General features: G+C 33.8%; 1 protein-coding gene and 1 long non-coding RNA gene across 3 annotated transcripts in view; both read left to right on the top strand.

The window, feature by feature from the left end:
• Window positions 1-59: 59 nt before the first annotated feature.
• Window positions 60-4,363, top strand: LOC117119350. Its single transcript, XR_004447172.1, has 2 exons — window positions 60-135; window positions 744-4,363. It is a non-coding gene; the product is annotated as an uncharacterized LOC117119350 (long non-coding RNA).
• Window positions 4,364-7,806: 3,443 nt separating this feature from the next.
• LOC117119345 (plexin-A4-like) overlaps window positions 7,807-16,809 on the top strand; it is an 84,326-nt gene continuing 75,323 nt past the window's right edge. For both annotated transcript variants that reach the window (XM_033264134.1, XM_033264133.1), the window contains exons 1-4: window positions 7,807-8,007; window positions 11,299-12,331; window positions 13,519-13,722; window positions 13,871-14,115. In XM_033264134.1, the coding sequence (XP_033120025.1) occupies window positions 11,318-12,331; window positions 13,519-13,722; window positions 13,871-14,115 (1,463 nt within the window). In that variant the 5' untranslated portion in view covers window positions 7,807-8,007; window positions 11,299-11,317. The remainder of the gene's footprint in view (window positions 8,008-11,298; window positions 12,332-13,518; window positions 13,723-13,870; window positions 14,116-16,809) is intronic.

The raw sequence follows: 16,809 nt of genomic DNA on the forward strand, positions 1-16,809 counted from the left end.
TACCAAAAGTATTTTTTATTTTATGTATTTCTTGTTTATAAATTGTTGATTTTGTTGTAGAGTTTTCAAGGTATCTTCAGTAGTAACAGCATTCTGGAGCTGTTGTATTCATATGCAGTGGATTGCAATGCTGAAGTAAGTCAATTTAAATTTAAATTTAAACTTTTACCAATAATAGAAGAACTAAAATACATGTAGTATTTTTGATAGCATAATATGTAAGTTCAAGGCAACTGAACACAAGACGCTGTTCTTTATACTCCATTATAGCGTTGTCATGCAGTTCTCTAGCTGCAACAGTTCGATACTAGTTGCGAGTACACTGTCATTGATTATAATGCTATTGTACAGTTATTAATTTCTCTGGCTCCATGTGATCAGTGGTGGATTCATGGAGTGCTTCAGCCCCCCCCCCCCTAAATTTTCCAAAAATTTCAACAAAAATATAGAATAAAAGAAAATTATATTCAAATTTAGGCATGGGAGTGTCATTTCCGGCCATCTAGTGGTCTCATAATCATAATTTTTCTTTAAAAAACCCTCTATCTCTGAAAGTCCCTCCCTTAGCTAAAATATAAAAGCAGTTACATTGTCTTGCCATGTGACGGCTGCACTGGTGATGTCATCATCACCGTATTTAGACATGTCGGGCTTAAGAAATTTATAAAGATTGATTTTGTTAAAATTAATGTGATATTCATACAGTTCCTTTCAAAAGTTTTACTGTTTTTTTTTTCTCATAGTTGTTGAAAGCTTTGGAGAATGACGATGCATGCAGTAGAAGTCGTATGGGGTTCAGATTGGAGCAAATTCCACAAATGAGGTCAAATGTGTATTGCTAGAATGATTATTTATGAGTAACAAGTTCTTTCTTCTTTATACTTCACCTTGGGTATGTTTAGAATTCAATGAAGAAGGGAATGAGAACTTAAATATTACTTAAAGAAACAGAGAAAACTGTGGCATTCCTAAATTATATATTGCTGCATTTCCATTTTTATCAAAGAAAAAAATAGCATTCCAGAATAATATTTTTGCTACGTTCCTATTATCACCATTTTTTATAAAAAAAGATTTTACATGCCTTAAAAAACATAGCATAGATGTAGGCTAAATTCAGTGTTTGCCGTTGGTTTTGTCATATGAATTTGTGGGCTCTGTTGTCCGGGATATTCATATTTTTAAATTAAAAGTTACAGAATAAATAAATTATCACCATCATCATCATTATCATCATCAATACCATCATCAACATTATGCTTATCATCATCATTGAAGATGCTCATATTGTAGGTGTCATAGATTAGTGGTAATTTGTAATATTTAGCCTCTCTGTTTGCTTTTCCAAGAAATCAGTATACTGTATTAGATTAGTAAATACCGTTTCTTTTCGTCAAGAGTCATTGCGCCTCGGAATAGTATAGTAGATAGATGGCGCATTGTAAGTTCTGTTTTATTATTAATATATAATATTATTCATACAGTAATATTGTGAAGCTACAAAAGAAAGCCTTTAGCAGCCATGTATTATTAAAGATCAGCTTATAAAGATGCTTGTATTCCAAGGTACAAAAGATATGAAATCCAACCTATGTTTAACAAATATTCCAAAAATTACATAAAAATAAGTTTTTTCGATGAAATTCTGGTGGATGTTGTGCAAGTAGAAACTACAAGGTACAAGGTTTCACCAACATTATTTTTAATGGATTACGTAAAGCCCTCTCCAGACTGTCAAAAACAATGACATGCCTAAATATGGTCATGATGACATCACATTACGACCATATATAGGCATATCACGACTAAATATGGACATATAACAGTTATTTGTCAAAGGATACTCTGGAAAGAGCTTTTAGAGTGATGCTCTGAAGACAAAAAAAAAGTACCTGTGATCTCTAATCTGCTTTATAATAAATACTCTGTATTTGTATATAAATAATAATTATATAAAATATAATCAACTGCATTGTGTATATATTAATAATAAAGTAGAGCATATTATAACAAACATGAAGTCAGTTGATTGTTAAATTCTAACATTGGGTATTAACACCTTCGTAGCAAACAAATCTTTTTTTAGATATTTTTTATTTTAATCATTCTTAATGTAATTTAATTCCATTACCATCCTTTTTGTTATGTCTTACTCCTCCACCTACTGCATACGATCAATAAATATATGACTTTTCAAAGATTTTATACAAAGATACAATTGTTTAAACGTTTAAAGAAGGTGGACTATTCCATTAGAAGAGAAACCTAATTAATTTGTTCATGAAATATCAAATAACAACAATCCATTTTAGGCATTGAATAAAATAAAATTAATGTAATGGAAAGGTGCAATGAAACGAGTATCATGAGTTAAAATACTGACTATTCTATTCCATTCATTATTTGTATGATATTGCATTTGCATTTATTGAGTGTTAATCTTAATAAAATAACAAAACCCATTTTAGGTATAGAATAAAACAATTAATGAATGTTTATATTCATGCAATGGAAAGAATATAATCATTGAGTAAAAAAGGGACTACTATTCTATACCATTCATTATTTGTATGATATTGCATTTGCATTTATTGAGTGTTAATCTTAATAAAATAACAAGAATCCATTTTACTTATGGAATAAAACAAATAATGAATGTTTATATTCATGCAATGGAAGAAATAGAATCATTGAGTAAAAAAAGGGACTATTCTATTCCATTCATTATTTGTATGATATTGCATTTGCATTTATTGAGTGTTAATCTTAATCAAATAACAAGAATCCATTTTAGGTATAGTATAAGACAAACAATGAATGTATATATTCATGGAATGGAAAGAATATCATGAGTTGAAGAAGGGACTATTCTGTTCCATTCACTATTTTTATGTTATCGCATTTGCATTGAGTGTTAAGCTTATTCTTTGTAAATACACATGAGTAAACAAGCATATGTATCCTATTCAGTATTTAATCAGATTTTTTATTACGCTTGAAACAGCTTTTTATATAATATTTACAGTTTGATGAGTACAATATATATATTTTTTAGGCTATATAACCAACTTTATATGAATATGTATATGATATATGATTAGCTATATATTACAAATTGTATTGTAGTTTTTTTATATTAAAATAAATATAGATATAGATTTATATGAATGTTTTTATTTTTCGTCATGTAATTTTCTTAAGAACAAAGTGCAGTATGTAAGTTAAGGCCAAATAAAAGAAAAATATATTGTGTTGGCCAAGCCCCGAACGACCCAAAATGTACGAAATTGAGGTTCGGCATTGTAGTTCTTTTTTTCTTTTGGCTACAATGAAAAATATTTTTTTTAATGAGCTAAAATGCTCGAAAAGGCTTATTTTGCTGGACGGTAGGTGATGCGAATGTTGTGCGATTGTTTTGCTCTTCAAAATAAATTAAAAAATGTTCTTTGTTGTATTTTTGTGTATTTTCTACTTTTTAGGTATAAACACATTTTTGGTTAAAAAGAAAAAAAAAATTTTTCCTACAGACCTACCAATATTTTGGATTTTCCTGAAACTTGGTTAACACAAGAATTTATTTTTTCTGGCCTATTGGTTATGGTATTAGAAGGAATGGTAGTACTGGGTTTTTTTTTGTTTTTTGTTTTGTTTTTTTGTTTTGTTTTTTGTTTGTTTTTTTTTTTTCTTTTTTTGTTGCTTCTCTTGTTTCTCCTCCAAGCTTCGGATGATAAACAAATTTAATATATTGTTATTTGTTGTTGGTGCAACCACCTTTTTCACCTTTTAAATATTTAACAATCTGTAATTCACCAACCGTTTTTTTGTCAAACATCCTTTTAGTGTCTTAGAAAAATCAGTTGTACAAAATACCAAAACATTTTCCTATCCAAAGCCTAGCTTTAAGGATATTTGTGGTTAAAATTTTCATTCTAGACTTTCTCTTTCGAATATTTCCTTCTACAGGGCATTTCTAGAATAGATCTTTTTTAATAATGAAAATAAGCTTTATATTCGATTGTAAAACATAATTTGTGTTTTTAGTTATACTGTATATCATATAAATGCTATTATATTAATTGTGTATTATGCAATATATTGAATTATTGAAAAATAAAATAAAAAATAAATAAAGAACTTGTCCTGGTGGGGAATATATGTAGATCACATGATAGTAACTTTGGTATGGAGAAACACCTTCGCAATTGATAAGCTAATTATTTTATTTTAGAAAAACATCGGTATTGGAACCAGTCATGGAGGTACAATCATTCCATTGAACCATTCCTGGACGTTTTAGCGGAGCTAATTATTATTATTATTCTGAATAGAATATATAAATAAAAGATTGTACTTTTTTGCTTCAGCTTTGCGTCATTCGTTTATGTTTACTTTACCGAAGTTGAGAATGATAATAATACGTTTTGTATTTTACCGTTTGTTGTTACAATCAGTAAATGAAAATGATCGTCTCGACAAATTGTCAGATGTTTTCCTTACATCATGCCTACATCATGCGTCAGTGTCAACGTGAGAGGCTTACGGATATTTTGAACGTTTACCTAAAAATAACGCAGATTGTAAAGTTATTGAACTGCCTAAATAATCACACAAATACACAAATTACCCGAGTCATACAACAGTGATGGATCCAGGAATTCGAAATAAGAGAGAACTCCGGGAAATAATTTTACAAATGGGTTCAGTGGCGTAGCTACGGGTAGTGTAGCCAGTGTAAAGAAGCATTGGGGCCCATGGCTATTAAGGGCCCATTCATAAATAAACCTGAAAATTATAATTTAAAATAATTTTCTAACTTAAACATTTTTAAAGAATAAAACGGCCAGCGGGCCCTCAATAATATTCGTTTTTTAGAGGAGTAATTATTGATTAGTGAGTTGATTTCAAAGCAGTTGTGTACTCAAGAGTTCCCCAGCAGGCTTTCATCCCCCCCCCCTCCGAACTATTTTTCCAAAATTATAAACGAAATGGGAAAAAAGGAAATTATATTAAACTTGCAAAATAAGAAAGTCTTGGTTTGTAGGCCCAAGCCTTGGGTTAAGCCATGGCCACATCCCGGTGGTGGTCCAAGGTGGGGGGGAGGGGGGTTCTGGAAAATCCGATGTTCTGGCCTTTATTTATTTTAAGGATTACAATTAAGAATTATGTCCACACTACGTTTTCAGCTCATAATCATAGGTCCGCGTATACGGTATGTTTTGTGCAAACTAACATTCATAAAAATAATGACTTATCTGTTATCTACTGATTAGCTCATGTTGAATGTTTTTTTAAGATTCCAATTAAGATTTATGTCCTCACTACGTTTTCAGAATATTCATCATGAAAAGTGTTTACATTTACCCCAAATCATAGGCCCTCGTATATTTATAAAAATAATGATTTATCATTTGTTATCTACTGATTAGCTCTTGTTAAATGTTTTCGAACCATTAAAAACAACTAAAACGAACTTGAAATAGTCACTCTAATCTAGCCTCTTTGCATTTACTTTTAAAATCAATCAAAAGCCGGTCTTTTTCTCCTCTTTTTTAACTTTTGTGCAAGCAGTACAACATATAATTAGCAAACATTAGGGCAGAGTTCTTGTGAATTGCGACTAAACTATTGAGTGGAAACACATCTCCCTCTAATGTACGATCAAGGACTAGGGGAGGAAGCATTCATAAAACATTATTTTAAACGCACCAGAACATTTTTACTTCACAAACATGAAGATGATTTTAAACATTATAATGTAGGCTCCTACTGGAAATACTTAATTTATCATGACGTGGCATCGGCGAAACTAAGTGAACTAACATTGGAGTTCGTAAAATTGTGGTACCACTTCTTAAATATTAGTTAAAAAAGACAGACCATGGACCTATTGCATAGACCTCTAACCCGAGTTAACACTATTGGGTCTTAATACTGTATATTCTCACGTATATGACGAGGCTTAAAAAAAGACAATTTAAGATCGAAAAAATAAAAATAAAATAAAATAATAATAATAATACAAGTTCAATACTAAAAAGATTGGGGTGAGGGAAGGAACAATATAAAAGCAGTAAAAATTTTCAGAGACAGATAGAGACAAAATGAGGCTAAACAATTTATGTCATAAAAGTAAAAAAAAAAATGCGAAACAATAATAGACCTAATAATAAACATTAAAAGTGGGAAAAAGAGCCCATGGCAATATTCGATTTGCCTATCGGGACAATTTCAAAACGATTCAGAAGATTATAACTGCGGCCCGCGCCCACCAGCGCTTCCTGGTCTTTTTGACCTGCTAACGTTTACACCCTTCACAAGTATTATTGAGACCTAATCCTTTCCCAAAATATGATTAGGCGAGACTTTTTATACCTTTTTTTTTTTAGCAAACTCGCAGCCCGCCTATAATAAAGATTTCGATTAAGAATACAATTTTATTTTTATTTTTGGCCAACTAGCACACCCACCACCACGAAAAATGGAAATTTCTTTATTTTTATTGCGCCCGCCGCTGCCGTGAAATTTAAAAAAATAAGATATTCGATCCTAATTATAGGCCTATACATTTTAAAAGCATTTAACCATTCATTTGAATTCAATTCAATATACATTTATTCAATCAATGGATGAACATAACAAAAATCATTAAATTTCAATAACATAATTCAATTGATAAGGATCAAGTTATAGAAGCAGTTTGGCTTGTCTCAATTGACCCTTACAAAAAAAGTACAAAATAGAATAACAAAAAACACAAAATAATACCTGTACCATACGTACATACCCCCCCCCCATACACACACACAATACACAAAAAGAGTACCTGCATAATCGGGTGCTTTATATATACATATACAACATATACATTCATATTACGCACACATGGACGTGCACCCGTACACATACGTACATATACACATACATACGTACACAGACACCCCCCACACACACACAGACACACACACACACACACACAGTTAACCCCAAGAGATTAACCATGGAAGTGTTGCAAGCCAGTGGATTAAGGAGTTTGTGCTATGGTGGGGATTGATGAACATGTTTAAGCTCACTGCAGCAATGTAAAGTAACAATTAGGAACTCTGACTTATGACCTGAAAATGAAAGTTTACAAATGTCAACTATTCAAAATCAAATTTGCAGCAATCCTTAATCTATTTCCCTAACTGGAATTTTTTTGTGATCATAAAAACTGGGAAAACACAAACATTTTAAATTGAGACATTGACTCAGATCTAAAAAAAAAGTATTTTTTATTTTTTTTGCTGGGTGGCTACAAAACATTTTTGATTGATTACCATTCAAATTTGTAGGCTATGCAGACTTTCTATAGGAATATATAAATCATTATTGTACTGTTTAATTGACACTGAATACTTTTTCTCATTTTGTTTTCTTGTAATTATCTGTATGCTGTAACTTACATATACATTAACGTATATATACACACACACATACACATATAGGCCTATATACAAATGATAAATTAACCTATATAGCTATCTAAATAATATTTGTTATGTGTTTCCATTACTACACTGTTTAGATTCGATAACAACATTTTATTTATATTTTCTCCCCCGTCTGGATCTTTTTTTGCGAAACCATTTGCTAAATTAAAAAAAAGAAGTTATTTTTAATTTTTTCCGCCCTCTGACGATCTATAAAAAAAAAAACTTAAGTTCGCGAATCAAGTCTTGCCTTTAACGCAACATAACTTGTCTGGCGCCCTCTATTTTAAGTCTGGGAAAGGTCACTAACCTAGAGAGGTGCATTTCTACCCCTGCATCCATCGAGCGAGAAACGTTTACTCAGCAGAGAGAGGTAGGCTAGACGAAAGTATAAATAGAAGGAGAGTCATTGCGGAATTTACATTAAATACCTAGCGAATACCAGCAGTAGTTGTTTTGCATCATAGTTCTGGAAAATGATTCTGTGTATTTGATAGCCTGTGTCTGTTTCTTGCATGCAACCTCGTTATTAACACAGGTGAGTTGTGGAATTATGCAGAGAGACGGCCGCGAATCCTTAAAACTTGGAGCTGAGGGCAGCCATACGGTTGTGAGAGCAGGGTCGATCGTTTGGAATTTCTTGTAGAGGGGAAAGTGGGTGTGGAATGATAGGTCATATGAACACTTACTAGGCCTAGGGGCCTTGGTCCTAGGCCTACATGTTGTATCCATTTTCTGTTGCTGTCCTGATAGCTCTAACTAGTAAACTTAATGCTTCTGTTGAAACTAAGTTATTGCAAACAACTACCTGTGGACAACAAATAATATCATTATGAATTGAAATCCGACAACCAGTCACACGACTTTCCTCTGTTCTGGATCGACCCTGGACTCGGCTGTCTTGCTTGTGTCTCATGTCCAAGACATACAGTAGGTTCCTAGGCCTAGTTAGGCAAGTCTAGGTTGATTCTTTGCTACGGTGTTTTCCTATCTCTTTTTTGTGTAGTTGAGTTAGCCTAGGCCTAGTACGTAGGCTATGTTTGTCTAGCCTAGGCTATGGAATGCCATATCCATTTCGGCTGCGGACCAGTTCAGCCGTGACGTAATCCAGAAAATAAGAAAATTGAGTTAACTGTGAGGAGAATTTTAAGATTGTTAAACTTAATTACACTCGTTTTTGTATATTAAGCCTGCCTAGGTTTCCCATAGGGCAAATAGAAAAATTTATTATATTATCACTCCCGCCCGCGTCAAAAATTCAGGAAATATTGATGCGGGAATTTAAAAAAAAAAATTTTTGCCTCATCAATTATTTCAACAGCATAAAAATAACAGTACAATTTTGTGACTTCAAATACATTTGCTTTAAAAAACAATAAAATTAAACAACCTTTTATACAATATTTACTATTACTAGCCAAATATCAAGTCCCTCCCTCAGATAAAAGGCAGAAGCGAAATAATCTATTGTTCTGATTAAAAAAAACCCAAAAAACCGCCCTTCCTAATAAATTAAAAAAAAAAAAAAAAGAGTTATAATCAAAAATGTTTTACTACTGTATGTGCCCATCATAAATAAAACATGTTTTTTTGCCTGTTTGTCCCCACATTCTCCTTATTACTTTTTAAAAGTCAAAATGCATTATTATATTGTAATTATCAGTATTAGGATATTTATTAGTCAGTTTCAATTAAAATTTGGAAGTCTATTAGATTATCCCCTTTTGTCTTTTAATATGTAAAACACACAAAAAAATTTGTAGTTGAGGAGGTAGTTACAGTAACATATGTTACTGCAGCTGCAGCTGCCATATGTTTACGTACAGTATTTTTTCTGCTATTTTTTTTATTATGCAACCTCAACAACCGTGTTCAACAACAACAGGGGTGGTTCTTAGCGAAAAGGTTTATCAAGTGTAGAAACCTGTGCAATACATACACACTAGTGCAACTGTCGTCATCCGCTACAGGGGCTGTTTGTACAAGTCCCCATCGGTCTGGTCAAGCGCCCACCATCGGTCAAAGCTCGTCGAGCAGTCAGACCAAAAAAAAAAAAAAGAATATGCCTAGTTTTCCCATCCCAGCCATTTCCGGCCATCTAGAAGTCCCAATTAAAAAAAAAATGTCATTATGGGAGTAGGGGACATCCCCTCCAATACCCACCCCTTGCTCTGGCCTTTGGCCCTCAGATAACACTGCGCGATATAGTTACACACAAAAATACTTAGCGCTACCCCCCCCCCCCCCTAAATTGTAAATCCCCCCCCCCATAAATTATAAATTATATCCTAGAGCCGTCACTGCTAGGAAGACTTGTTGTACTATCAGAACCATAGACTAGCATGCTACTCAAACTAGCGCTGATGATATGGCTGTAGGTTGCAGCGCCCTTGCTAAACTGCTCAGCCATTCGGTTCAAACGACTCAAATCCTTCCAACAGTAGAAGCTCAAAAGGAATGATGGTATGTTGACGATCCTCTTCCTGGCGTAGTACAAGTTATGTTAGCTTTTTAAAGTTAAGCCCCTGCGTGTTGTTAGAGCGCGAGTGTGCTCTGGTCATGTATGATGTTTCCTTGTATTAAGCCCAAGGGATTAACCATGAAAGTGTTGCAAGCCAGTGGATTAAGGAGTTTGTGCTATGGTGGGGATTGATGAACATGTTTAAGCTCACTGCAGCAATGTAAAGTAACAATTAGGAACTCTGATTTATGACCTGAAAATGAAAGTTTACAAATTTCAACTATTCGAAATCAAATTTGTAGCAATCCTTACTCTGTTTCCCTGACTGGAATTTTCTTGTGATCATAAACATTTGGAAAACACAAAAATTTAAATTGAGACATTGACTCAGGTCTAAAAAAAGTAGTTTTTTTTTTGTTTTTTGTTTTTTTTTTTGCTGGGTGGTTACAAAACATTTCTTATTGGTCACCATCCAAATTTGTAGGCTATATGCAGACTTTCTATAGGAATATAGAAATACTTTTTCTCATTTTGTTTTCCTGTACATTTACTTTGTACTTTAAGAATTCAAATATTGAATTTTATTGTACAAATTTATTACGTGATATCTTTTAATTGTAGATTAAGATAACCATTAAAGGTTGTAAATTCTTGAGTGAGTAACGTCTTCAGTTGCAATAAAAATGCAGTAAATAAATCAATAAATCAGTAAATCTTTCAAAATTAAGATTTTCATTTGTTGGATTGTCAACGTGATTGATGTCTTATAATTAATAACTGAGTTTGTGTATTTCTGTGAATGATTTGATATTTTTAAAAAATTGTAGGTATTGTGAACTGTTCGAAGATATTCATTTTTTTTTTTCGAGGCCAAGAAATCTTTTTGTGTGTTATGGTTCCACTTCCCTGCTATTGCTAGCACAATATGAGTCTTTACTCATTGTATTTGCCACCATTGTTTCAATTTGATGTATTCACGTGTTGATACATTTTAAGCAGTGCTGCTGTACTTGGTACAATATTTTAGGCTTTTAATTTTTGCTGTGTATTTTTATGCTGCAATTTTATTTTTTGTATGGGCGTGAGGAAGCAATCTTAAATCGTCCATGTGACAAATTTAACTCACGGCCCACCATTTGCGGTGGGCTTCTAGTATAGTTCTGTACAGTATATATATATAGTCATAGTATAGATCTATGTAGCAATCTGCAATCTAAGTTTTATATATTTATGTGATGTTAGTGTACTTTGTAAAATTTGTATTTTATTGTCAAGGGTCAAATGATCAGCTTTGCTGGATAATTCACCGTCTCGAAGAATAGTTTAATAATGATGATTGATCATGTTTTTTTCCCTTTATTATTATAGGATACACTACACTATAACCATGGATACAAAAGTGAAGTTCACACTAAGGTCATTGATGCAAATATGCATTCTAGTTTCTTCACTGCTGATGGTGGAAGGACAAAGCAAAAATGTGGAAGTTTACAGTGTACAGGACTTTACAGCAGACAACCCAGAGGAGACTTTCTACCACATGGCTGTCAGACATAATGGAGAGGTGTATACCAGTACCCAAAAATCAGTTTATCGTCTCGCGGACTCCCTTGACTTAATTCGTAAGAATGATACATGCTCGTCGAAAGATTGCATAAATATCAACAAGGTCTTGGTTATTGACTACGATAATAATCGATTAGTGACGTGCGGTGGCTATGAAGGTAGTTGCGAGTCAAGGTCACTTGATGAATTGACATATAATATAGCAGATTCTCTTAAAATGGTTGTTAGCATTAATGACCTTTCTGCCATAGGGTACATCGCGAGTAAACCCAATGAGAACTACTTATATGTAGCAGCGACAGATGACGGACAAATGGGTAACTTATTCTATACAATATCTATAAGGTCGTTGAATAATTTCAAGGTTTTTGGTAAAAATGAATTTCGAATAAATAACAATTTCAAAAATAAAATCCAATACGTGTCTGGGTTCAGCTACCAGGAGTTTAGGTATTTTGTTGCAAATATAAAGGAGCGAGTCAGTGGAATTGAGGAAGTATTCCCTAGGCTAAGTCGTATTTGTAATGAGGTTCATATTGAACACCTTTCTGACGTGTACCTCAAGTGTGTCGATGATACCACCAGCTATAAGACAATCAAGGCAGTTTCCTTGGGTCTTGCTGGGCCTGACTTAGCGGCTTCTCTTGGCATGAATTCGAGTGATTATGTTCTGTATGCTGTGTTCTTTAATTCTGACAGTAAAAATTCATCCTTGTGTATCTATAAATGGAGTGACATAGAAACAGCATTTGAGGATGCTTTGTTTGGCTGTTCTACTAAGGATAGTGATTTGTACAAATTGAATTATGCTAGCCAGGCTACATGTAATAGAATCGTGAGTATTAAAAGCTGTACCAATTTATTTTTAGTTACTTTGATATGATTTAAATATAAACAGGAGTGTATTACTTGGATAAAGCATGGCAGAGCCTTCTGAAATAGTGACCATTGTAAAGTTCTCAGACCGTGATAAATCTAAAAATAGACAGCGGAGACTTTGCTCCTAGCAGGAAAAGCCAACAACACCATTAAGGTGTCCTTAAAATACATTTAACAAGAAGGCTATCAATTTTTTGTTACAGTAAAAGCAACCTAATTTGCTTTTTGGGTATTAATTTAATGGCATTAAGTAATTACACTAATAAGCTTAATATTCTTTAAAAAAATGTCTTTTTTTTGGGCACAAAAGCCAAGGAGCAATTTTGATTATTTTTTATAAATCTTTTTCACAAGATGCTCGCATTGAGCGAGCCAAATGGCCGAGCGGTTAAGGTAGGGGCACCGTGATCATAGCCAACGATATCGGCATAGGTTCGCGGCCGGCTCGCTCCTATGGTTCTGGTGGTGGAACAAGTCTTCTCGGATAAGGACTATAAACCGTAGGCCCAGTGTACACAAATGCTCATGTGCACTTTAAAGAACCCAGTACATCCTTCGAGATGAGTAGGGGGTTACCCCGGTGTGCTGGTTCACCCGGCCCCTGTCATGGACTGTTTTATGTGAACTGGGCCCTCTGGGAGAACAGTAATTTGTTACTGAAGAGGAAACCCAGTATAAAGAACAAATAAATAAAATAAAAATAAATAAAAAATAAAAATGCTCTACATAAGGTTTGGGGAGTTGAGTTGATTGTTGGGAAAAGAATCTTGTCTTTTTTATTTAAATTAAACCTATCATCCTGGAATTAGAGAACAAGCATCTTACCAACCAAGCTTCAGCTCCTCTGGAGAACTTATCTTTAGTTCAGGAGTCATTGTTGAATGTTCCACACTGAGGATTATGTACAGTATGTACAGGTGTCTCCAACAAAATTTGTGGTATTTGCATGCTTTTAAGAAGTATTATCAATTGTCTTTTGGAAGCCGGTGCCGATGGGTATTGAAACACTCAAAATTATATGTGTTAAGATCTTTTAACAAGATTTCCCAAAAGTGACTTCTCCCAACTTGGAATCCCTGTATAGTAGATATTAATAATGTGAAGATTGTTTTTTTTTTATTTGTTTTTTTTTAATTGTTTTAGACTATAGATAAAAATGATATAAGTGACTACTTTTGCAAAGACATCTCATCATGGAGTTCCTACTCACAAGGTACCAAAGAAGAAGCAGTTGTGTCCCACGCAGTGTTAGTACTACCAAGTCATAACCTCACAGCAGTCACGACAGTGATAGAAAAAAATCACACAGTAGCATTCCTTGGAACAGCAGATGGGCATCTATTAAAGGTACTGTACTAGAAAAAAAAAATTAATGCATAAAATTATTTTTTAATGAACACAAATTTTTTGTTTAGAAATCTTAGAGCAACTGCATTGTGTTGGCAGTGAAGGCTTGACAATATAAATTTGTAATGTATTCCGTTTTCTTGGCTAGGCCCATCTTGTTAGTAACGTCTCAGCCCGCATGTTTGAGGATGTCACACTAGCTGAAGGAAGTACGGTACGTTCAGACATGTTTGTCAGCGTCGACAATAAGACATTGCTGGCTCTCACTGAAAACAAGTTGTTTAAATTACGTGTTGAGAACTGCACTCAGTACACCACTTGTAATGAATGTATCGGACAAGAGGCAGGGAAGGACGGTGACCCCTACTGTGGCTGGTGTACGTTGGAAAGAAAGTAAGATCACTTCTTTTATTCTTTTTGAGTGTGAATTTCTGCATTGATATTTCATTGAAGGAAATGCAGATCATTGGCGGAGCTAGAACCCCTTGAGGAGTCCTAAGGTCCCGGACAAGTCCACACCCACCTCAGCCTCCATAGTTGGGGCTAGGTCAAGCAAAGGGGACTTTCAGTTTGTAAAAATACTTTTTCTGCAGTTTTCCCTGGTAAAGTGATTGGGTTCTTCTGGAGAGATCCATGATTCTCCAAGTGGCAGTCCTTGTGCCAAACACTTGCTGGCGCCGCCATTGATACAAGATTGTGTGCCAATTCGATTATGTGGTGATGAGACTAATTGAAACACAAAAATGTTAAAAATATTTGATTATCTGCAATTAAAGCAGAGCATATTATTTGCCAAAAATCCCAACATTTTAAACTACAAATTTAAAGTTATTGGTTCCTACCATATTTTGAGAGCAGCTTACAGTAGCTCTGTCGGCTAACCTGGTGGTAGCTGCTATGTGCGCGCTTAAATGTTGAGATCTCTTGGTTCCCCGATTCAATTCCCATCACTGCTCTCCTTGTGTTTAAGCTGGAGGGTTAAAATGCAAGTTACGATAGTGCACTGTCGTTCGCATGAGACATTTAAATCGTTGATCCCACGTGCAATATGGCCCATGTGCACGTTAAAGAACGCAGTACACTCTGCGGAAAAGAGTATATGTTATCGTCTCCCTCTGCACACCGGAAAGAGATTTCACCAATCCCATGTTTTACAAGGTTGCTCAATTTCTGATCCTCTCCAGTTCCTTGCCAGACTTACTCTTTGGAGCATTGATAGTCGGTGTATACAGAATGAGCTTGTTTTTTTAATTTTTCTTTTAAATTTTGATGCAATTTGTAAATATGCATTTGATTTGTAAATTCATATTTTAATGTACTTTGTACAATTTTATAATTTTTTAAATTTATATTTTTGTAATTCAATAATTTTATCCATTGGCTACTGTTTATACCCGAATAAATATATAAGTAAAGACCCCACTAGAAATAAGTCTTCTTCAGACTTTCATGTGTTATCTTTGGTGTTTATACCAAGTTCATTCATCCATCCATTCATGGTGGATGGATAAATGGGGCCATCCATTCATGGTGGATGGATAAATGGGGCCATCCATTCATGGTGGATGGATGGATGGGTAGTGATGGTAATGGCAATTAGTTAATAGTTGTGTTGTGAGCCCACACGTATTCCTCTCTAAGTACCATGTAAAAATTATATAAATACCTGTCTTTGTATTTTTACTAGTTTCAACCTGTGTATGTGTGCGTATGGTATTGACTTTTGCTGTATAAACACATAAATAATTAAAAGAGCATTCTTAAATCTGACATTTAGCATTTGGGACTGTCTAATATGTTATTGATCTGACATGTGAATCCTATGTTTTTAATGAATATTGAAGATGTATGCAAAAGAACAAAACAAAACATTTCTACTCTGCATCTTGTATATGTGTGCATGTGTTATTGACCTTTACTTTGCAAACACAACTAAGTAATAGTGTAAAAAGATCATTCTTGGAAATTGACATTTTGCATAGGAGCTGACTGATGTGTTGTTGATCTCACATGTAACTTTTAAATGTTTTTAATGAATATTGAAGATGTATGCAATAGATTAAAAGAAAATATAATGTAAAAAACATGAGTCGTGGGTGCGATACACAAATATGAAATGAAAATGTCGTCATCTTGTATTTCTGCTGAAATTGATTGTTTCCGTTTGATAGTTGGTCAAAAATTAGTCGAATTGTGATTGATAAATATAGCTGGCAATACTGGCCAAGCAGCTAACTGCACAGGCTACAATATTAGCTAGCTGGGGAAGTTGTAGACCTCAATTTTTTTTTAGTTATTTTTGTTAATAAGAAGCAGTTTATAAAAAGCTGTTTTGAGCGGCGGGAACAGTTTGGATTCCCAAGGGATTGGGTTTCAATCCCTCGCTGTATATTTCGCTTGTGTCCTTGAGCAAGGCACTTTATCTTCATTGCTTCTCTCCACCCAGGAGTATAAATAGGTGCCTGGTGGAGTTGCCTGCTACTGCACCAATATGGCAGCAACATTTAAGGATGTGGACCCACTTCGTAACCTAAAGGAAATAGGCGTTATATAAATACTAAAAATTACAAGTAACAAACAAGTAACAAATATTTGTTATTAGTGAAAGGGACTTATTTGTTTATTGGATGACTACTCTTGCTACCCATTCTTGCATAAATCATCGCCTTGGTCTGTCTGGATTATATTTTATTAAAGCTTACTTTAATACCTAGTATACATTTTTAGGTAGATATTATTACCTGTTATTAACACCGGTCCTATTGCACAATAAAAAGGTTGAAAAGAAATAAACAAATGAAATTTAATGAATAAAAACTGTGAATAAAGTACAGTGATTATAAACAAAAACAAAATAGATATTGCCAAGTTTTGGATTATACAAAATAGCTCCCAACAAAAATGTGTGAACCTTTAAAATTGTATTATTCTATTTGATAACTATATTGATTTTTCTATGTTGTTTTAGTAAATCTTAATAATTACTTATTATCTGCGCTTGGCTTAAGTAGTAGTTTGTAGTAGTATCACTGTAATGGCATCTCATATTCTCTGCATTTCTTGTTTCATCTGTGAATAACCTCTATA

The sequence above is a fragment of the Anneissia japonica genome, unplaced genomic scaffold, assembly GCF_011630105.1.
Source record: "Anneissia japonica isolate Jap-2015-1 unplaced genomic scaffold, ASM1163010v1 scaffold287806_len661372_cov189, whole genome shotgun sequence".
Taxonomy (NCBI): domain Eukaryota; kingdom Metazoa; phylum Echinodermata; class Crinoidea; order Comatulida; family Comatulidae; genus Anneissia; species Anneissia japonica.